This window comes from Littorina saxatilis, linkage group LG16 (assembly GCF_037325665.1).
Source record: "Littorina saxatilis isolate snail1 linkage group LG16, US_GU_Lsax_2.0, whole genome shotgun sequence".
NCBI classification, from domain to species: Eukaryota; Metazoa; Mollusca; class Gastropoda; order Littorinimorpha; family Littorinidae; genus Littorina; species Littorina saxatilis.
In genome coordinates this window covers 36,177,868-36,201,657 of record NC_090260.1, presented here as the reverse complement: position 1 = coordinate 36,201,657, position 23,790 = coordinate 36,177,868, and the positions used below count along the sequence as shown (strand labels likewise).

The 23,790-nt window shown below is 41.3% G+C and overlaps 2 protein-coding genes across 2 annotated transcripts; both read right to left on the bottom strand.

Annotated features, from left to right (window-relative positions):
* Positions 1–230: 230 nt before the first annotated feature.
* On the bottom strand, positions 231–7,933 carry LOC138949975 (uncharacterized). The gene is made up of 2 exons (XM_070321757.1): positions 7,874–7,933; positions 231–908 (listed from the first exon to the last, which is right to left on the bottom strand). The coding sequence occupies exons 1-2, from the start codon at positions 7,931–7,933 to the stop codon at positions 231–233; spliced, it is 738 nt and encodes a 245-aa protein (XP_070177858.1).
* Positions 7,934–13,376: 5,443 nt separating this feature from the next.
* Positions 13,377–19,655, bottom strand: LOC138950099 (uncharacterized). Its single transcript, XM_070321863.1, has 3 exons — positions 18,886–19,655; positions 15,656–15,790; positions 13,377–13,827 (listed from the first exon to the last, which is right to left on the bottom strand). The coding sequence occupies exons 1-3, from the start codon at positions 19,244–19,246 to the stop codon at positions 13,568–13,570; spliced, it is 756 nt and encodes a 251-aa protein (XP_070177964.1). The 5' UTR covers positions 19,247–19,655; the 3' UTR covers positions 13,377–13,567.
* Positions 19,656–23,790: the final 4,135 nt, after the last annotated feature.

The window sequence follows — 23,790 nt, the reverse complement described above, 5'->3', positions numbered from 1 at the left end:
ACAAGACAGATTATGCCACACAGGTAAAACTCGACGTTCGTATAATGATGAGGGGGCGAGGCAGGCACTTTGATACAAGCCCCTGTGCCTCAGTCAGCTAGCACAGCACGCAGCTGTCTAACAGATAAACGATTAACATCATCATAATGAAGACTCAGCGAGCCCAACAAAACACAGCATCGCAGACTTGTCCTTATAGATCGTAACAAACAATGTCAGGTCATTGCTGATCAACATGCAGCTGAGCACTGCAACGCTGCATCAATTAAAGGCGCTTTCCTTCTCGTGTGAGTGATCACGTTCTCCGTCACAGATGTGTCCATGCTGTCAAGTGTCGTGTGAGTGATCACGTTCTCCGTCACAGATGTGTCCATGCTGTCAAGTGTCGTGTGAGTGATCACGTTCTCCGTCACAGATGTGTCCATGCTGTCAAGTGTCGTGTGAGTGATCACGTTCTCCGTCACAGATGTGTCCATGCTTTCAAGTGTCGTGTGAGTGATCACGTTCTCCGTCACAGATGTGTCCATGCTGTCAAGTGTCGTGTGAGTGATCACGTTCTCCGTCACAGATGTGTCCATGCTTTCAAGTGTCGTGTGAGTGATCACGTTCTCCGTCACAGATGTGTTCATGCTTTCAAGTGTCGTGTGAGTGATCACGTTCTCCGTCACAGATGTGTCCATGCTGTCAAGTGTCGTGTGAGTGATCACGTTCTCCGTCACAGATGTGTCCATGCTGTCAAGTGTCGTGTGAGTGATCACGTTCTCCGTCACAGATGTGTCCATGCTGTCAAGTGTCGTGTGAGTGATCACGTTCTCCGTCACAGATGTGTCCATGCTGTCAAGTGTCGTGTGAGTGATCACGTTCTCCGTCACAGATGTGTCCATGCTGTCAAGTGTCGTACGAGCATCCTTTAGGTTAAACACATGCCACAAACGTTTCCAGTTCAGAGTGAGGGTTTGTTGTTTTTGAATTAATATTGTAAATGAAAAAGTATGTCAATCTCATGAATTGATTCCTCAAAACGTGTCACCATCAACAGAACGTAGCCAGACTGTTGAGTTTTGACGTGTGTCCAAGTGGAAGGAATGCTCTTATTGCACGTGAAATAATAATCGAAGTACTAATTAACCTATTTTCATTAATTGTGATCACATTTTAAGAGTAAACATGACATAATTATGACTGTATTATATTTTTAGATTCAAAATTTGATGAAGAATACGATGCAATCAATTTTAAATCTGTTTGCAAAAAATCGATTTTAATGACAACTTTAATGAGCAAACTCATTAATTAATGTTTAAGCCTTCAAGCTGAAATGCAATACCAGAGTCCGGGCTTCGTCGAAGATAACTTGACCAAAATTCAAACCGAATTGGTTTAAAAATGAGAGCGTGACAGTGCCGCCTCAACTTTCAGAAAAAGCCGGATATGACGTCATCAAAGATATTTATAAAAAAACCTGAAAAAAGCGTCTGGAAAGTCGCTAAACCTGGAACAGTTAAGGAGAAACAGCCGTACCAGACAAAAAAATGGATATTGCAAAGCGTTCTTTATATTGTCACATACTAGACTCTATCAGTAAATAAACAAACCACATAAAATAAAATAAAAGTCACGCAACTCATCAGACTGATCATAATAAAAATGTCTGCATTTGTTCCAGGTTGGACGCATGGGTGTGTAAAGTGGAACACTGTGTTGTCAAACTCGGAACACATACAAACACACCCTGACTCTCTTTCTAGCTCTGTCTGTGTCTCACACACACACACATATACACCCACACACTCTCATTCACACACAAACAAGCACACACAAGATAAATAAATACGTCATAACATTTTGATTAAGCCATTTTATGTAAATGTCTTTTTTTCAACATCATATTTTGATTTTTACCAAGGAAATAACAAATCGGATAACAATTTAAGCCTTAAATGTAAAACAAAAAGATAAATAAGGGCTAGGTTTAAAAAGGACTGAAAAACAAAACCTTAAAAAAAAAAGAGGAAAAAATAGGCAAAGAACCGATTTTGCAGACAATGTCCTTTGTCTTCTACTGTCAGCGCAGTCATCGTGTGATTACTGTGTGCACTTCTGGCACTATAACATATCCTCAGAGGAGTTTGTGCCACACATGAAGCAGTACCACGAAATGTCGCAGCTTCATTTGTACCCCTCTTCTGTTGACAAATAGATATAAAAGGGCTACCTGCCCAATTGACTAAATGTAAAAATCATTACGCATAAAGTCTCAAAGCAAATAACTAAGAACAGATTTAAGAACTGATTTTGCAGACACACAAAAATTGCTAAGTACAGACTTCGACGTCCTTTTGTCCGCTGCTGTCAGCGCAGTCCTCGTGTGCCCACTGTGTGCACCTCTGGCACTGTATCATGTTCTCAGGGGAGTTGGTGCCACACATGAAGCAGTACCAAGTGCTTTCCCCCGAGGTAGAACGCATCGTCGAGAATGTTCTCCTTTTTTCCCTCTGATTAGAAGATATTCCCCTCTTGTTTCTCTGAGCAGAAGATTTTGTAGCTTCATTCTTTCCTCTTTTCTGTTGACCTGCACGCCTTTTTGCAAGTGAAATCTCCAGCTTTTGCTTGTAAGGAGAAGATTGGGTTTTTTTGTGATGATCTCTTCGACGAGCTTGTGGTTGTGCGTTGACATCAGCAGCAGGTAAGCTTACATTTGCTGCTGACACCAAGCAATAATAATGACCAGAATCTCCTTGTACAGTGTACAAAACAACGATATGGCAAATTTATTTCAGCTTCAAGATTGCTATTGATTAGTTCTTGTTCTATCTCTGGTGTTAATGTAGAAGGTCTTCCTGTGAACTTTACTTCTTCTTTTGCAAATTTGTTTGTTTCCTTCTAAATGACTTTTAAGAGTTGTGACAGTAACACCATATGCTCTTGATGCGCAACGCAAACCCATATCTCCGTTTTTCACTGCCGACAAAGCGCAGCCCATTTCTTCTGGTAACCACCACCGTTTCGGGTCTCATAATACTGTCAAACAAATCAATCAATCATTCAATAAAACTTATAGAAAGGAAAAACACAACAAAACCGAAAAGAGAATTGAATACGTGAATAAAACAGCAGTGTTCTGTTTATTGTTTGATGAGGGTAAGATGGAACAGAATGCGGCAAAGCTGGAACACTGTTCCATGTTTGCCTCTCTTATGTGTTCCATCATTGCCGCATGGCACCTGCATGGATTTCGCGTTTTTCTGTTGGATACACGTGACGTTTCAAATCTTTTTTTCCGTTCAAGTTATTGCAAATCTATGAAGGTTTATCACAGCAATCAACATTTTACGTGAACGTATATAGATAAAGAGTAATAATACGAATTGTAGACGGTAGAAATAAGAAGAAGAAGGAAGAAAAGTTTAAAAAACGTTAAAAAAAAATTTTTTTGCCGCGGTAGTAATTTTTTTTGCTGGAATAATATCAAGGAATGTCACTTGACATTTCTGCAAAACAATTGTTCATGAATTGTTCCCCGTTGATCGCATATTGAGGTGTTCCAAGTTGGCCGACTGTTCCGGGATTGGCGACTTTCCCTTAATACTCGGGAACTCTCATGTAAAGTTTCATGAAGATCGGTCCAGTAGTTTCTCGGAATCGCGTTACACACACACACACACACACACACACACACACACTCACACATACACCTATTTTTGTTTTAGGCCTAAAAAGGGGACTAGAAACAACAGTGCAAGCGACAAGCAAAATCGATTTGATAGCATGCAAGCAATGTGTGCGTGTGTGTGTGTGTGTGTGTGTGTGTGTGTGTGTGTGTGTGTGTGTGTGTGTGTGTGTGTGTGTGTGTGTGTGTGTGTGTGTGTGTGTGTGTGTGTGTGTGTGTGTGTGTGATGAATGGATTGATTTATTGGTACATTTGTGCATTCATTCGCTGATTGATTCCTTCCTTCATCCATTTTCTCATTTGTCATTAATTGATCCATTCATTCATTCATTCATCATTCTTTCTTTTTTTTTTTGAGTGAATGAGTGAGTGAGGGAGGGAGGGAGGGAGTAAGTGAGTGAGCTTGTCTCGCTTACCATTACTGTGTGTAACATACACTCTTCAAAAAAAGTTTAGGATCACTTTTTTACAAGCACGCCACACAAAAGAGACAATTTCTTTTTTTTTTAAATTATATAATTGAACAACCAAGGAGTAATGACAAACAAAGCAAAGATCGAACGCGGCAGCGACAATTTAGCTGGAGTGTGTCAAACATGACAACCCTCGAAAATGGAATTCACAACAATGTGAATCAGTGTCAATAACGCGTGTGCCCTCCGTTGTGTGCCAGGCATTCAACACATCGTTGGCGCATGGAGTGGATCAGGTTGCATATGAATGCTCTGGGAACTCCATTCCACTCCTGCTGGAGCCATTGCAGCAGTTGACCCAGATTGGCAGGAGGAGGGTGATGTTGCTGTACCCGACGACAAAGCTCGTCCCACATGCGCTCTATGGGGTTCAGGTCCGGGCTGCTGGCTGGCCACAGCATCCTGTTGACCCTGGCCTGCTGGATGAAGGTGTTTACAGCTGCAGAGCGATGGGGAGGTGCGTTGTCATCCTGAAGAATCGCACGAGGGCCGATCGCTTGGAGGGCTGGAACGACCAGGGGTTGCAGGATCTCATTCTGGTAGCGGACACCGGTCAAGTTGCCCACTACATGGTACGTACAGAGGTGTCCTTCGACGTGTGCTGATCCCTCCCCAGACCATCACAGAGCCTCCGCCAAAACGCTGTCGTTCCAGAACAGCGCCTTCTGCGAAGCGCTCTTCGCGACGCCTCCACACTCGGATGCGACCATCAGCAGGTTCCAAGCAAAAGCGGGACTCATCTGTAATCAACACCTGAGCCCACTGCTGACGTTGCCACCTCACATGTTGAGTGCACCATGCTCGGCGAGCTGCTCGGTGATTAACAGTCAGGGTTGTTCCTCGGACTGGACGCCTTGCACGCAAGCCAACGTTGTGTAAGCGGTTTCGGATCGTCTGACCACTAACAACAGCTTGTAGGCGTTGCCTAATGTTGTTTGCCGTAGCCATTCTTTGTTGCATGGCCTGCCTCTGAATGTCGCTCCTGCACTCTTCCAGTTGCGTGGAATCTCTGTTTTAGGCTGATGATGACAGAGGGAGCCACTGCAAGCCTCTGGGCCACTTGCCTGGCAGCAACACCGTCTTGTAGCCATCCTATTGCCCTTCCTCTATCCAAATCGCTCAGTTTTCTTCGTGGGGGCATGTTGCTACTGTGCATAATTGTATCAGCGTGTCAACCTTTAAACACAAGCTGGTGAGCGATGTTCATAGCCAGGACCCTGTTGTAGCACGTGCATCACAACCTTTTGCCCTGGCATGCGTTCCGCAAATTTCATGGGGCTATAAAAAAAAAAAACCCTTTTTCTTCCAAAATGCAGCTTTTGAGAAGTCACACAAAGGGAAATAACTCTGCCTGCCAAACAAAATTCTAGGTCAAGACTCATTGTTCATTTGTTAATTGAAACACATTAATCTTTTAATTATTATGTCGATGTTTAATTTTTTGGCAATTTTTTATAATTAGATCCGTTTTTTCAACCGATCCTTCACTTTTTTTTTAAAGAGTGTATGTATCACTAGATCTACATGCTTACATTGTCAGGTGTATAGCTAGCCCATTTCATCGCCTATACATAAATCACTTAATTACATCGAACAAGACACATGAATATGTCCGTTGTGTCACAATTGTATCCGTCGTGTCACGACTGAGATCGTGACACGAGGGACCGTGACACGATGGACAAATTTCAACAAAAATAATAATGAATGCTCCCAGTTCCAAATTTAATTGCAATTTCAAATCTAGAGTCCCAAAGTCCCACGTATTGGATGTGATTTGAGCACATTTCAAGTTTTAATCACTAACACACACCCCGTGACACAATGGACATAAAATATTTGTAATACTCACTTTGACAACTTCAGGACACCAACAAAAGAAGACGTAAAGGCCACGCGGCGTCAGGTTTTTCCTGAAAGGACGCGACGAAAGGGACGGAACTCTTGGTTACATTTAAATTACGCAAAAAGGGACCAGTCATTGTTTTTCAGTTGCGTTCAGTAACCGTGACACGACGGACATAAAAAGTGAAGACAGCATTTTTTGCTCTTTTTGTTTTGTTTGTTTGCTTAACGCCCAGCCGACCACGAAGGGCAATATCAGGGCGGTGCTGCTTTGGCATATAACGTGCGCCACACACAAGACAGAAGTCGCAGCACAGGCTTCGTGTCTCACTAGCACTTACCCCATAATGCCAGACGCCAGGCGGAGCAGCCACTAGATTGCCAATTTTAAAGTCTTAGGTATGACCCGGCCGGGGTTCGAACCCACGACCTCCCGATCACGGGGCGGACGCCTTACCACTAGGCCAACCGTGCCGGTATTTTTTGCTCTTTTATTTTCGTTTCATAAATAAAGTATAAAAGGACATTAAAAAAGCTGCTCACAGATCGGTTAGTGTTCTAAAAAACAATTTTGTGAATATTTTTTCATTCATGTACGATTTTTTTCTGACGATCTACAGACATTTGAAATTTTGCCTTCTAACCAAAAGACACCCATTTTTTTGACACCCTTGCTTACTATTTGGCCTTGAAAAGTATAAGGTAAACACAAATAACGCAAAACTCTTGACCAGTTTGCTAAGGACATTTTGAAGAAGACATTAACCCGAATTTCAGTACAATTGGAGCACTGTGTGAAGCTCTGAATTTTGTTGAAGTTCAAAGACACGTTTTTGCCTCAAAATCGAAAAACCGTCTCATCCTTAATTCTCGATACCTCACAGGGGTGCAGACAGGGCCCATAAAAACTACTTTCTTGCGGTTGATGTGTTCAAATCATTTAACAACCATTTCTGGTGAACACACCATATTGCCTTGAACGCATGCAAATCGAATATCGTTTCTTTTCAGGACCAAAGTGTACCATGTACGAAACAGTGGCACAAGCCTGCTAAAACTAGTGAAGTCTTTGTTTGATTTCGATTCCAACTTGATACCAGGCCCGTAACTCTCATACCTTCCGACTTTGACAACAAACTGCGATCGATCGTTTAATTATCAACCGATAATAAACAATATTTTATTTCATAAACAAAACACAAGCAAAATAATGCAAACACCCAATCTAATCTAAGAAAATGAATCAGTTTCATACATTGTTTTATCTCAGTAAACCAACGTTTTTGCACAAAGGACAAAATAAGTACATGTACTTAAGTTTATTTCGTAAAATACATAAAAAGAACGCAACTATATCTACCTTTACAACCACAGCTGAATATAATTAAAAGTATGTTTAACGTTATTCCAAAACCCAAGTAAGAGAATAGAATTATTGCGACCGAACAATACCGCGTTGGTAGACTGACAAAGAGATTAAGATTTGACAAAACTCTGGCATTTTTTTGTGTTGAGCAACCCATTCCCCCAAACAAAATGAAATAATTTGTTTTAATTTGTTTTATATGAATAAAGTAAATAGATAAAATAAACACACTCTACGCACACTCACGCACGCACACACGCACATAGACCCCCCCCCCCCCCCCCCCCCCCGCACACATCCTTCCACCCGGCTAAACAAAATGTGTAAGAAAAAAATAGGTCATATACCTCTTTTCGGTGGAGTTAAGTTTATATTGGTCTCAGTCCGCGATCATGAGCAAGTTCGCGAAAGCAGGCATTTTGAAGGTTCCACTTACCTCGATCAGTATCTCAAAATCCCCTGAGACTCGGAATGTAACCTCTACACAATCAACTCTTCTGTGCTGACAGACAGACTTACCTTGAATGAAGACTGGTGCTCGGATGACAGTAACGTCTCCCTGGGTCCTATCCGCTGCATCGTAACTGGCCGCTTTCAGATGAATTTCTCAACAAATTGAATGACGAGCACCGCATGTCGGCAGCACACAGAACAGCACATTCCCGCACTGTGCGGATGTTGGAACTCCAGAGAACGTTGTTCACGAATGACCCGTGAAGCGTCTCATTCGTTCTGCTCAAAAAGTGGCGAACGTTGGGTTCTGTGAAGCCTATCGCAAAGGGCAGGCACATTAGGAACAGACTTGAACTTGAAGGCATTTTATGTTGACGAATGCACACTGCTCCCTGCTTTTTTCTCCTTCAAATTTTGAAAATGAAAGCAGCCAGAAAAATTGAGATAACTCCAAAAAACTTTCACAAAGAGTCGGATACTAGGACTTATGTGGCAGGTTAGTGACGAGCTGACTTTTGAGTGTTGGCCGCTATTTCTTCTTCAAATTGACTTTTATAAGAAAACCATTGGTTGCGGTCTTCGTGTTACTTGTTTGTGAAACACTCAGCTGCAGTTCTGCAGAGCCCACAACGCTGAAGTCGCTCGTCTTAGGTGCAAGTTCTTTGTACAATATTCAGCTGTAGTTTGCAGAGCCCACAACGATGAAATCGCTCGTCTTAGTGCAAGTTCTTTGTACAAAATTCAGCTGTAGTTTGTCCGATCTTAAAATGATGAACTAATCTTTAACTGTTAATTGCTGCATCAGTTACACTTACAAATACTAGGACAGGTTTTAGCGCATCTTTGGGTAAACACATACCCGAACGGGCAGAAAGCAGCGTTAATGTTTATTTACCATTTTAGAAGCAATCTTTTCCTCGCTCAGTCGGTGAGATTATTGTCCACATCGTGTGTTTGTGTGGACATTATAAGATGTTTGATGGGTTGTTGACAGACCAGCTTTTTTGTCTGTCCGAGGGGGAGCATATCGTCTTTTGTTTCATATTTATTGACCAAGGCCGAAGGCCGCGGTCAATAAATATGAAACAAAAGTCGATATGCCCCCCGAGGACCGACAAAAAAGCTGGTCTGTCAACAAACCATCAAACATCGTTTTTGTCATCATTTTGGTAGTGAGAAAATAAGTGCACAATCAACACAGGGAGCCATGCTTTGAAACACGGGTCCCGTGCTGATAACCACACGGGTCCCGGTTTGATAACCACTGGCAATCAAAGATGGCGTGTGAAAGCAACTTTCTGTGTTTTTGAGTTCATTAAATGAGTTGGGATGAATATGTCAGGTTTGAGGATGCACAGTTATGTAGGTTCATCTCGGTATTCCACCCCCTCGGCTTTCTGTTGTAAATATTAAGCTGAGTGATCGAATGTGGAAGCTACGTTTGGTCAAAGGTCACAGAAGATTTGCGTCGTGCAGCGAAGGAAAGAATCGCGATCTTGTTTCCGACTCGGTACCTCTTTGTTTTTCATTAGAACTGTCATTCTGCTTGCTCGGCTTTGTTAGATGTTTGCATATCGTATTGCTATTTTCTTTGCTTTTATTATTGTTTCTTATTTGTGCTTCGTTTATCGATACAACGTCTTGTGCACGGGTCAAAATGTGTGTGTCAGGTGTCGTTTTACTTGAACTTGACGTTCGTGTTTCTCCGAACGTCTGTGTATCGAAACACAGATACACACACTCCATGTAAGAAGACATAACATATCGATAGGTTTCATTTGTTTGTGACGAATTTATTGAAGTAGTTTTGTTTTTTTGTTTACTTTTGCCAGTTTGCCAGTTGGTTTTAGGAACTTTGCAAGGCAGTGTCTTGTCGTCTGTTTATGTCTGGGGAAACGCCAATGAAAAGAGCCGAGGAATCCGCGAGCGTTTCTATTGGGTTTGCTTTTGATTATCCATGTAATAGGGCTTCCTGCAACTATGGTAACCGGGGATTTATTCCCCGGGGAACATGAGATTTATTTCCCAAGTGCTTGTGAATGAAAACTCGTGAAAATGATGACAAATCTTCTTGTCGTTCGCTGTTTGCGTTTTTGCGTGGATCTGTGGTTGGTTAAGGTGCGCCTGTTGGCCCAGATCCTCCGACTTCAGCCCTTAGGTTTCTTTCGGGGTTACCCCGCCCTTAGTTCCTGGCTCAAAAACCTAACCCTGGGAACACATGGGGGATTTCTTACCGGGGGTCCCACCCCGGGGCTAAAGCTTTTAATGCGACTCTTACCCGCATGGTGTAACCGTCATCGGACACGTAGGGCATTTATAGGGTAGTCAGTGCCATCTGCCAACCCACCCCGTCCTGGTAGGCTAGAGACACCGCTAGTTGGTCCGGGACTGCTTATTCTATATTCGCAGCTGGCCCCCATATCTGGGGGCCGTTCCCCTATCCGCCACCTGGGGACCCGCCGGGTTGAGGATAGTCGCCCCCCTACTGAATTGAAAGTAGTCTGTTCCCGGGTGTGGACATATGACACTCAGACAAAAAAACAAAGGAAGTAGCTTCAGAAATTGTTTCATGTGTTCTTCGGGGGACAACGCTTCCAAGAATCAGTCTGTATGTCGACGCATTTAGGCTGTTTGAAAAGCAACATCACGCACCTGTAGTGTCAAATCCCTGGCCGGTCTGCCATAGTCAATACAGTAAGCTAAAATGGTTGTAAGCCTAGGTAAACACGGAAAAAAGTGACTGTCCAGGAAGAAGCGTTAAATGTACGTTTACTCTAGAGGAACCTTTCGAAGGTCGCTTTTGCTGGATCCGTCTGAAAGTTGGCATTGCACTTTCCTCACTGAGTGTTGTAATTGTGTTAGCAATGCGTATACGGTAAAGTTTATTTGCTGTAACAGAGTGCGCAAAACACTCAAATTAGGTTTGGAAGCCAGTCGAACAGTGGAGATGGGCTGAGATGCATTATCTTACCCCCCCCCCCCCCCGAAAAAAAATAATAAAAGCCCCCCAAAAACACACACAAAAACATAAACAAATCCAACAAAAAAACGAGAAGAAAAAAAACAAAACGATGAAAGAATGGTATACGACTTGCAGGCTGTAGCGTCGACTATCTTTCAATTATCATGTCTTCTGTGCGGACGGGCTCACCTGTTTCGGGAGTGGTCGTGACATCAGCAGAGTCTTTTTCAGAAACTTGATAGAAGACTGCTACTCGGATGACAGACAAGTCTTCCTGGTTCGCAGCCATATACCCGCGACACAGCTGACCAGATTCAGATGAATTTTTCGAGAAAGAGAATGACTAACACTGAGAGTCAGTAGCACACAGAACAGCACATTCCCGCACTGTGCGGATGTTAGAACTTCTCAGAACATCGGTCTCATTCTTTTCTATCACAAATTTGCGAACGCTTGCCTCTGCGAAATCGATGGTAAAGAACAGGGAAACACAGAACAGAGTTAAACTGGTAGGCATTTTCTGTTAAAAATTCACACAGCTTTCTTCGTCTTTTTTAATTTTGATTTAAATTTTTTTTTTAATTTTTTTTTTATAAATGTCGAAAATAGAAATGAAGGGAACTAAAACAGCAGTAACAAGATGTAAGAATAATCTTGAAAACTTTCACTGTAATGTGTTCGCTGCAATTACAGAAAAAAAGACAAAGTTCTTCTTCCTTGCTGCACGACACCTTTTCTTGCTTATTTCTTGTGTTGTGAGCAAGTATCTTGCAAGGGCGGATCTGGGGGGGGGTTACACGGGTTATGTAACCCCCCCCCCCACCCCCCAAAAAAGAGGTAATTTATTGGCTCAGGATGCACCAGATAGCTCTATTTTGCTTCTTTGGATAAAAAATTGTCCGGGGGGGCATGCCCCCGGACCCCCTAGAGGCTTAGGCGCCTTCGGCGCCGTCAACTTGTATCTTCGCAGTCATTTTGTAACCTCCCCTCCAAAGTGAATTGATCCGCCCTTGTCTTGATGAATCTAACCGTGTCCAGTCAAATCTAACCCATAACAATCTGTATTTGGTTCTTGCGGTTTTACGCACTTGAATTGGATCTTCGTGGGAATTTTATTCATTCATCGGCCAAAATTTAATTTTGTAGCCAACGACGTCTTTCAAAAGAATTCATTTCAAGCATATTTAAAAAAAAATGCAAGTGGAAAGGCTCTGCTCTGACGATCAATTTGCAAAGTTGACTGGACGACAATTATTGACACTGGAGCACATAAAGAAAGAGATCAAATCTTTTTTGTTTCTTTTAGCTTATGAAGAATTGTTGACATTCAAACTACCGCAATGATGTTGTTTTTATTTCTAAATTTTTTTAATTTTTTTTTACAAGTGTTGTGTTACATGATGCAATACGATATAAGATGTGGTATGGTGTGATTGTTCGTGTGTGTGTGCGTGTGCGTGTGTGTGTGTGTGTGTGTGTGTGTGTGTGTGTGTACCCCCGTTTCCACAGGTTTGGTTGCCTAAATCACCATAACGCAACCATCCACACGTGGATGGCAACCTAAACTCTGGATGGCAACCATAAATGTGTGGATGGTCGCTTCATTTAACACCGTTAAATTGACTTTTTTGACGGAAAGAATGTCATAACAATGTTCAAAATGACATTCTTTCCGTCCTCTATAGGCGACGAAATAGGTCAAATTTTGTGCATTGTTTAGTGCAAAACTCTTCGATGCCGGAGCGAGTACTGCACCCAGTGCTGTTGTAGTGCAAGTGCACTAGAAAGGCACTGCACCCAGTGCCGCCTCTTAGGTAACCATCCACACTTTAGGTGTGTGTGTTGTGTATGTGTGTGTGTGTTGTGTGTGTATGTGTGTGTTGTGTATGTTGAGTATGTGTGTTGTGTGGGTGTATGTGTGTGTTGTGTATGTGTGTGTTGTGTATGTTGAGTATGTGTGTTGTGTGGGTGTATGTGTGTGTTGTGTATGTTGAGTATGTGTGTTGTGTGTGGGTGTATGTGTGTGTTGTGTATGTGTGTGGGTGTGATGTGTGTGTGTGTGTGTTGTGTATGTGTGTGTGTGTGTTGTGTGTGTGTGTGTGTGTTGTGTATGTGTGTGTGTGTGTGTGTGTGTGTATGTGTATGTGTGTGAATGTGTGTGTGTGCTTGTGTATGTGTGTATGTGTGTGTGTTTGTGTGGATGTGTATTTGTGTGTGTGTGTGTGCTTGTGTGTGTGTGTGTGTGTGTGTGTTGTGTATGTGTTTGTAATCTGCTGTGTGGCTTTAGGGAATTATAACTTAAGTCCCATAAAGTGGATGCGTTATCCATAATAAACTGTATATATATATATATGAACAATAATTTATCGAGGGTGACAGAATAAGCAATGCATACATGCTTTTTTTCATCCGGCCCTTGCAATAACAAAAATAAATAGAAGTTAAGTTAACTACAGTACAAATGACATAATTAATATGTCAAGCAATCAAAAAGACATGTCAAGATGCAAGAGAGAGAGAGAGAGCGAGAGAGAGAGAGAGAGAGAGAGAGAGAGAGAGAGAGAGAGAGGTACATTTCAAACTCTTCGTACACCATAAAAGCTTTAAAAATTGTTTAATCAGATCGATGTACGAGTGTTGACATTCAAGAGATCCAGGTTACTTGCTTAATAGAAGATTACATTTTGCAAAATGGCTCGAGGTGCGCACAGAGCTTGTATGAAAATGCCCAGCTGGTTGAATTTCGAACTTTAATATTGAACCGAGAGACAGGAGCTCCTGTGGAGTGCCTTTTATTATCACTCACACTGTCGCTGATAATAATCCAAGTTCCCGCCCGCATCAGACCTAAGCTGGTTGGGTCCTGTTGCCATACTGTAGCTAATGTAGCAGTTCTGGGTGGTAGGTTTGTTGAAGTCAATGCTCAAGCAGGTTGGGTTTGCGTTGCAAAGATCGAAACATTCCTGCAGACTGCGGGCGAGCTGCATGTCATTTTGGCCGGGAAGGGAATGATTTTCGTACTTCATGTAGGACTGTGCGAGCTTCCCTGATGGGCATTCTGCAAGCAAAGAAAGAGGAAAGCATGCACTGACGCACTAACAGATACACACATGCGCGAATAACCACAGAGAGATTCATCCACACACAACACAGTCACTAGTAATCAGTATATACCATTTGTCTGGTAAACTATGATAGTTTATAGCAATCGTTACAATACGTACGTACAACGTCTGTATCAACACGTTACACTAGCCCTAAGCATACTGACGTAGAAGTTAACAAGACCCGGATTTGCCACTGCTGCCATCCACTTTGGATATCAAATGTCAGGATGTATTAATCGGGTGCAACTACCACACAGGAATTACACCCAGGCAACCATACCAGTAATTAATTAATCAATTAAGTAAGTAAGTAAGTAAGTAAGTGGGTAGGTGGGTAGGTAGGTAGGTAGGTAGGTAGGTAGGTAAGTAAGTGAGTAATAATAATAATAATAATAATAATGGACATTTGCTATAGCGCATAATCATATATATGCTCAATGCGCTTTACATACTAATTTCTGCCGTGTCAGTGAGATGACATTTTTTACACAATATATCACGCATTCACATCGGCCAGCAAACCTCAAGCCTATTAGGGCGAGCATTCACCTTTCACGGCCTTTATTCCAAGTCACACGGGTATTTGGTGGGCATTTTTAGCTATGCCTATACAATTTTGCCAGGAAAGACCCTTTTGTCAATCGTGGGATCTTTAACGTGCACACCCCAATGTAGTGTACATGTAGAGTAAGTAAGTAAGTAAAGTAAAGTAAAGTAAAAGTTAAGTAAGTAAGTAAGTAAAGTAAAGTAAAGTAAAAGTTAAGTAAGTAAGTAGGTAAGGTAGGTGGGTATACGCAGGTAGGCAGGCAGGCAGTACATACGTAAAAGATAGTAAGTAAGTAAGTAAGTAAGTAAGTAAGTAAGTAAGTAAGAATGTGAGTAAGTAAGTAAGTAAGTAAGTAAGTAAGTAAGTAAGTAAGTAAGTAAGTAAACAAGCAAGCAAGCAAGCAAGCAAACCGATAAATAAACAAGTCGCGTGAAGCGATATAAAAACATTTAGTCAAGCTGTCGGCATCAAAGTAACAGATTAACACCAAAGAACAGTCATCACCGAGACTGTACTAAGATAGTCTCGACTAACCACAACTAAAGACCGAGACGGGTCACGCTCGTCTCCGGGTAGCGTGCAAACGCAGTACTTACTTGACCTATTTTCTGTAATTCTGAGCCCATTTGTAGAGTAAACATAACATATGTATATATTTTTGAATTTAGGAGAAATTGAGAATTACGATGCAATCCTTTTTAAATCTGTAAGTGAAAATTCGATTTTAATGACAACTTTAATGAGCAAACTAATCTACTAATGTTTACGCTGCCGGGCTGAAATTCAATCCCATAGTCCGGACTTAGTCGAAGATTGCTTCGCCAAACTGTCAATCCATTTGATTGAAAAATAAGGGCGTGACAGTGCTGCCTTAACTTTCACAAACAGCCGGATATGACGTCATCAAAGACATTTATCGAAACAATGAAGAAAAAAAGTCTGAGAAAATCATACCCAGGAACTCTCATGAAAATGTGTATGAAGATCGGTCCAGTAGTTTTCTCTGAATTGCTCTACACAGACACACACACACACATACACACATACATACATACATACACACACACACACACACACACACACACACACACACACACACACACACACACACACACACACACACACACACACACACATACACCACCACCCTCGTCTTGATTCCCTGTCTATGTTAAAACATTTAGTCAAAACTTGACTAAATGTAAAAACATAATGAATAAATAAATGCTTACCACTGACGCAGGTGTCAGATGAGATGGAATAGAAGAAGCCCGGTGTACAGACACAGGTGCGAAGGAAGCAGGAGGTGTTGGCCTGTAGCTGACTGCAGTCACTGTGGATGTCACACGTTTGTCCTGCCCATGTTGCTGAAAACAACAGAAGATATGTTACTGTCGTTATTTCACAAGTAACTGTTGTTGCATCGAATGTTTCAGATTCCTTCAACATGCCAGAAATGTGGGCAGTATCAGTAAAAAGAAGGTCTGACCGAGCCATCATCAATCTTCGATAGCTCATTGGGTGCAGTCACGGCCTATCAAAACTAACTGTTTTGCGATTGAAAAGTTCAAAACGTTTAACTGTAGATAAGACCTATTTCTGGTGCAAGAACCATGTCTACGTTATGCATTTACGCCAACACCTATGTGCTTAAACGCATATAAACCGAATATACAAATCATGTTTTTCCGTCATTTTCAGAACCAAACTCGACCTTGTACGAAACACAGTCACAAGCATGCCCCTTTGATTCCGCTTCCAACTTGATACCAAGGCCCGCAACTCTCATCCTTCACGACAATCTGCGATCGATAGTTTAATCGATCGTTTAATCATCAACCGATAATAAACAGAGGACAGTAAACATTTTGAGTCTTGAGTCTTGTCTTGAGTCTTAAACAATCTTTTCTTTCATAAACAAAACAAACGTTATGAAAACACACCACCAGAGCAAACACCCTGTCAAATCTAAGAAAATGATTCAGTTTAAAGGCACAGTAAGCACAGATACTGTCAGGCTTTTACACACAATACAAACACCCTTCCATTTGAACGCTCACCAAACGCGCATCCTAGGTGCCCTACGTAAAGAGCGAGCAATTTTCAAAGAATTTATTTTTGTGTGGTTTATCTTACCCCTGAGCCATCGTGAACCCCTGTGATCCAGTTTCCCTTTTTCACAATGCAGTCGTCAGTTTGTAATTAATTTTGAATGCGGCTCGCTGTGAGCTTATCTGCAATAGCACGTTAAGTACCTCTGACTTTTCACGAAACAAACGAATGTGATTCATAAGAACTCTAGCGATGGCTTTTGACTGCCTATAAACCGCCGTCTGCTACGAAAATCACGACCTTGCGTGACCCTGCTTTCGGGCTTTTCTTTTTTCAAACTTTCAAAACTTCGAATTGTACTGATCTTGTCTTGATGAAAAAATAATTCTTTTATGATTTAAGAATGTTTGTGTACAAAGCTGAGAATTTATTATTTAGATTTTAAAAGTTAGGTCTAGCGCCAAAACGCACCACGGTCCGAATCATTCTGATAATAATCGCTCCACGGCTATCGCCAGTTGAAGGGAAGTAACTCATTTTTGACCTGAGTTCAGGATGGGTCCGATTGAGATGGAGACAATCCGAAAAATTATTTCTTTGAAAATTGCTCGCTCTTTACGTAGGGCACCTAGGATGTTCCCGTTCGGTGAGTGTTCAAATGGAAGGGTGTTTGTACTGTGTGTAAAAGCATGACAGTATCTGTGATGGTTTACGGGAGGCTTACTGTCCGGGCGTGATTTCCGGTATCATAACAGCCGTCCAGCACCAAAACGAGGCGCCATTGTTGTAGAAGACCAAGTCCACGAAAATAAATTCTTTGAAAATTTCTCACGCTCAACAGAAAGCAGCCAGGATGTTCCCGTTCGGTGAGCGTTCAAATGGAAGTATGCTTGTACTGTATGCAGACGCTCGGGGAGCTCTGTGATGGTTTACGGGAGGCTTACTGTGCCTTTAATATACTGCCTCAGTAAACCGAATGTTCTGCAATATTTGACTTTTGTAGCAAGAGGACAACGGGAAAAAAAAACCTATTCAAACAATAACAAAACATGCACACAATGAAACCTGTATCTGCCTTGACAGCCACAGCAACATTTGATTTAAAAGTATGTGTGACGTTATCCCAAAATCCAAGTAAAAATATCAAATTGTTCCGACCGAACTATACCGCCGGGATACAACAAAAATAAATAAAGAAATAATTTGCACCCACATGCTTTGGTAGACTGACAAGACGAATAACATTTGTCGAAACTGTGGCAGGAAAACGCATTTCTTGTTACCCCAGCATCCATCCCACCCCCCTCCCCCAGCACTTTGCCCCCCAGCACGTTGCCCCCCAGCACGTTGCCCCCCAGCACTTTGCCCCCAGCACGTCGCCCCCCAGCACGTTGCCCTCCAGCACGTTGCCCCCAGCACTTTGCCCCCAGCGGAGCATAGGCCATTGACGACGTTTCTCCAACGCACTCTGCTCTGACCCCAACCCCCAGCCCCTCTCCTTAAATAAATAAAAAATAAAAAAATAAACACGCACGCAAGCACGCACGCACGCACGCACGCTCACACAAACACCCTCACACACACAGGCACACACACCCACACACCCCACACACACACACGCACACACACACACACACACACTGACACACACACACACGCACACACACACACACGCCTCACAGATGTGCAAAAAATAGGTTATTTCTCGGTGGAGTTAATATTACCCAATATTGACGGACTGTGTGATGATATCTTCTGCTATGGTCTGTTGAGACAGTGATATCAAAATCGAGACCGGAGAGTATCACTGTCGAAACAGACCAATAGCAGAAGATATCATCACACAGTCAGTCAATGTTAGATATACATGTATTGCTAATTCTCTGGACATTTTGTATTTACTGTAAAGAAATTACAAAAGTATTTGTCTCAGTTTTGGCTGTTCCATATCCCTCCCTCTGATTATTATTTCTTTTTGTTCACTCTTTTCTTGTACTTTTCAGTATTTCAAAATGTCTTTTCTTTCAAAAAGTCTTCAGTCACTTGCTCAACTAAATTCTGGGATCATTACATTTTCATATATATTTGTTTGTTTTTAAATTTAGGTGTTTTTGTTTTTGAAGCGGGGAAGCAATAAAGAGGTCGTCGATATCAAAACTGATATCGACGGAAATGTCGTCGATATCACTTTTGCACTGAGCTCAGTTTTGCCCAATTGACCAATGGAAATCCACGTAACATATGGAATAGCAATATATACTTTATATTGGTCTCATTTCGCGATCATGAAAAAGTTTGCTAAAGCCCGTATTTTTCATGATCCGCTAACCTTGACCAATAATATCTTAAATCTTCTGAGACTCGGTTTGTAACCTCTACATAATCAACTCTTCTGTGCTGACGGACATACCTGTTTCCGGAGTGGTCGTGAAATCAGCAGAGTCTCTTACAGAAACTTGATGGAAGACGGCTGCTCGGATGACAGAAACCTCTGCCTGGTTCCCAACCGCTTCATCATCCGATATGCCGAGACATGACTGACAAGTTTCAGATGCATTTCTCAACAAAGTGAACGACGAGCACCGTCTGTCCGCAGCACACAGAACAGCACATTCCCGCACTGTGCGGATGTTGGAACTCCACAGAACGTTGTTCACGAATGACCCGTCAAGTGTCTCATTTGTTTTGCTCACAAAATGGCGAACGTTAGCTTCTGCGAAGCTTGTCGCAAAGAACAGGAAAACTAGGAACAGACTTGAACTGGCAGGCATTTTATGTTGAAAAATGCACACTGCACGCTTTTTTCTTCTTCAACTTTTGAAAATGAAAGCCGGCAAAAAAGTTGAGATAACTCTCAAAACTTTCACTAAACTGTATCCGCTGTGATCACACAAAAAAGGCCAGCCTTCTATTTTTGCTGTATGAGAATTTTATTTGGTTATTTGTTGTAGTCTCAGAAAGTAGGCCCTATCTTGATAAATCCAACAGTGCCCAGTAAAATCTAGAACTCCCAAAAATATGTATTTTGTTCTTGAGATTGTACAAACTTGAACTGGCTCTTCAGCAAGCAGACAAACTTCGGCACCTTGTCGAACTCGAAACAAGAGATGTAGCCAAGGAAATGTCTTCTGTGGAGATTTTTGGTGATGCGTATGGCTATAATACACACTGAATATCTAACAACGAAGAACTTGTTCTAACTAGTTCGCGATGAAAAATGGTCAGATGACTGATTTATTTGACTGGTCATACAGTGCTGAGTTGATCAAATTGTTGGCTGTTTCTTCTTCAAATCGTAAATAAACCATTGATTGCCGTTTTTGTTTAACTCGTTTGCAAAGCACTGTACTGCAGTTCTACAGAGCACACAATAATGAATTCGCTGGTCTCAATGCAAGCTCTTTGTCAAATATTCAGCTGCAATTTTTCAGATCTCACAATCATAAAATAATCATAGCAGGTTTTGTTCTTTATTCGTTGAACAACAGACAGCCAGTAAAAACTGATGAGCAGCTGAGTGCAGTGTTGTGTACGACATACAATCGAACTTCATTCGTGACAGTGGCTGCTAAATTCCAATTCTTTTCATCAATTTCAAATCCCAACTTTCTTCTCCAAAATCTTTTAGAACAGGGTGGGCTGTATTTTTTCTCAACGATATCTTTTTTAATTTCCTTTCAATCCACCTTGCTTAACTTCTTACATAAAACAGTTCTTTTCACTTTTTCAAATGCCTTTCTATTGCAAGGGTTTTTTTCCGCCACACGAAGCGAAACATTAACCTGTTAATTTCAATTAAAACGTCGTCTGGTACAATCAGTGCCTGCATTATTTAGAAAAAATGTGGCAAAATAAACGCTTTAAATACACAGACTTGACCAATAATGCTCAAATTCTCTTTCTCCCATACGCAGATGAGCCTTTTCGCAACATTCACTCTCTCTTCCCAATTCTCTCTCACTTTTGACGCACGCATGTAATTACAGAAATATACACCCAGAATTTTCATTTTGTCTGTACATGCAAAACCGCAACACTCATTCCTACAGTTCTTCCATGACCCAAACCACATCATTTTGGATTTTTGGTGATTTATGTTCAAACCTGATATTTCCGACAATGTATCAATTAAAGGCAGGGCTTGGAACATGTCATGTTCATCTTGCAAAAACAATGCAACATCATCAGCGTACAGCAATACTTTTTACACATTATCCATACCTCCGTTGTTCCATTATGACATGCCCTTTATATTTTTAGCCTCTTGAATTTTGGTTGCTAACAATTCAACTGCGAGTACGAAGGCCAGTGAAGAAAAAGGACAACCTTGCCTCTATTCCGGAATCAATATTAAAAAATCAGATAACCAACCACAATAATTTACAGAACTTCTTGCGTTTTTCATCAAATCATCAACCCATTTCACAAAATCAGTTCCGAAACCAAAGTTTTCAAACATCTTCAACATAAACTCTTTGGAAATGCAATCAAATGCATGAAAAAAATCAATTGACACCATCAATCCAGGACTGTGAATCTGCATGTTCTAATACATCATCAACTAATCGCAGTAAGGTTGAGACACGTCTCCCTTTTATATAACCAACTTGATCCTCATTCACAACATTGCCTAAAACACCACAGAGCCGAAGATCTAAACATTTCGCAAATGACTTATAATCGGTATTGGTCAGTAAAATAGGTCTCCAATTCCTTAAATCATTTCTTGATAAATCTTTCCCTTTATGAATCAGTGTAATTGCCGCTTTACACTGTGAATTAGATAGAGTTCCATTCTTAAAAGCAGAGTTTAAAAGACGCAAGTATATACCTTTTTAGGCTCCACCCAAAAAACTTATAAAACTCAACTGTTATTCCATCAATTCCAGGCGCAGTACCATTATTCATACGCTTCAGAGCTGACAAAACTTCTCCTTCTGCCACTTTCCCTTCACAACTTTCTTTCTGCTGATCATTTATTATTAAAACATTCGTTCCATCCAACAAATTTCAAACTCATAATTCCCTCATCAATTTTTCGTTTATACAAATCAGCAACATACGTTTTTTTGCACGAGAATAATACTATCTTGCGTTGTAACAATTCGTCCATTATCATCTTTTACACTTTCCATTATCGTTTTTATATTTAGTCAAGTTTTGACTAAATGATTTAACATAGTCGGGGAATCGAGACGAGGGTAGTGGTGTATGTGCGTGTGTATGTATGTGTGTGTGTGTGTAGAGCGATTCAGAGAAACGTACTGGACCGATATTCATGAAATTTCACAGTAGAGACATATTTTTCGATAAATGCCTTTGATGACGTCATATCAGGCTTTTTGTAAAAGTTGAGGCGGCACTGTCACACCCTCATTTTTCAATCAAATTGATTTAATAATTGGCCAAGCAATCTTCGACGAAGGCCGGACTTTGGTATTGCATTTTAGGTTGGTGGCTTAAAAATTAATTGATGACTTTGATCATTAAAAATCAAATTGTAATTAAAATAACGTTTTTATAAAACGATCCAAAAACAATTTCATCTTATTCTTCATCCTTTTCTGATTCCAAAAACATATAAATATGTTATATTCGGATTAAAAACAAGCTCTGAAAATTAAAAATATAAAAATTATGATTAAAATTAAATTTCCGAAATCGATTTAAAAACAAATTCATCTTATTCCTTGTAGGTTCCTGATTCCAAAAACATATAGATATGATATGTTTGGATTAAAAACAAGCTCAGAAAGTTAAAAAGAATAGAGATAAAGAAAAGCGTGCTATCCTGTTCCGCGCAACCACTACCGCGCTATTCTGAATTGTCAATTTCACCGCCTTTGCCACGAGCGGTGGACTGACGATGCTACGAGTATACGGTCTTGCTGAAAAATTGCAGTGCGTTCAGTTTCATTCTGTGAGTCCGACAGCTTGACTAAATGTTGTATTTTCGCCTTACACATACGCGACTTGTTTTTGTTTTGAGCGACAGTGCCAACGCGGGACTGAAACGAAGGGTAGTGATGCGAAAAGTGCATGACTTGACGCGGGCCCGTATTCTTGAAACAGCTGCAACTCATATACTGGCCTGTAAAACCACTTCCGCTCGATAAGTCCACTAAGTGTTATTTATGAAACTCCGGTAAGGACTTACCCGGGTTAAAACGAAGAGAGGCACAGAAAAGCGTGTTATGCAGCACAGCGAAACCACTACCGCGCTAAACAGGCTCGTCAGTTTCACTCCGTTTTGCACAAGCGGCGGACTACGATCATTGTGAAAAAATGCAGTGCGTTCAGTTTCATTCTGTGAGTTCCACAGCTTGACTAAATGTAGTAATTTCGCCTTACGCGACTTGTTATTTCATTCAGTTTGTTTGGGTAGTTGCTATTGACTTTGAAACTGACACGCTGGCTAAAAAGCTGCAACATTGTGTCCTTCAAAGTCAAACTGTCGTTTAACTATCGCCCAGTATTTATTTTTACTGCCCAGTAATTATTTATTTTCCCCCGGTATTCATGTGTGTTTAGCGGAAGGTCTGCAGCTACCAGTGTTGGTTATTTTTAGAATTGAAGATTCCCGATGCTTGCTCTTCTCTGCGCACGCGTTACCGGCGTTTTCGCCGGCGTGTCAGTTTCAAAGTCAATAACAACAACCCAAACAAACTGAATGAAATAAAAACACGGGGAGACATTTTTTTTTAATCCCAATTGCATGCAGGTGTACAGGGTATAATACCTAGTAAACGCCCCCCCCCCCCCCCCCCCCCCAGTTTCGACCAGGGGAGTAGACAAGGAAAATAAATAAAGATTATTCAGTCTACTGTTATTGTTGATTTTCAATTGTTTCCTTTCCTTAGACATGTGTGACAGGGGAGGCTACCGCTCCTTTCACAGCAGACTCTGCACCCGAGTTGTTGGCCTTTAAGTCAACACCCGTGGTTTGTGAGATTCTGTTTGTGATGGGGTCTGGTGGTTTCCGATTGTCTGTATGTTCATGGAAACCTTCGGGTTTGCATAACAGTTTTTATGGGACTAAGAAATTAGCCCTAACATTTTCAATCCTGTTTGATTGCACTTCGCTTCCTGAGGTGATCGTAGTGTTTTGGCACTCGGTTACACATGTTTCGGGGATTGGACAGAAAAAGGTTTCGAGAGTGGCTAGAGAATCGCAATACATTTTTGACTCGGAGGAAAAAGAAGAAACGAAAGCTTCATCTTTGGTTTAACATAAGTTTATTTCAACAAATGTTACAATCATGACATGTATACAAAAGACACAGTTTACAGCAACAAGCTAAAAGCTTATAGTGGT

Coding starts and splice junctions, on each gene's coding strand:
- LOC138949975 (XM_070321757.1), bottom strand. CDS start 7,933: ATGCAGCGGATAGGACCCAGGGAGACGTTACTGTCATCCGAGCACCAG. Junction 909..7,873: donor AGCACCAGTCTTCATTCAAG/GTAAGTCTGTCT, acceptor TTTAACCTAAAG/GATGCTCGTACGACACTTGA.
- LOC138950099 (XM_070321863.1), bottom strand. CDS start 19,246: ATGCCTGCCAGTTCAAGTCTGTTCCTAGTTTTCCTGTTCTTTGCGACA. Junction 15,791..18,885: donor CACGACCACTCCGGAAACAG/GTATGTCCGTCA, acceptor TGTTGTTTTCAG/CAACATGGGCAGGACAAACG. Junction 13,828..15,655: donor ATCTGACACCTGCGTCAGTG/GTAAGCATTTAT, acceptor CTTTGCTTGCAG/AATGCCCATCAGGGAAGCTC.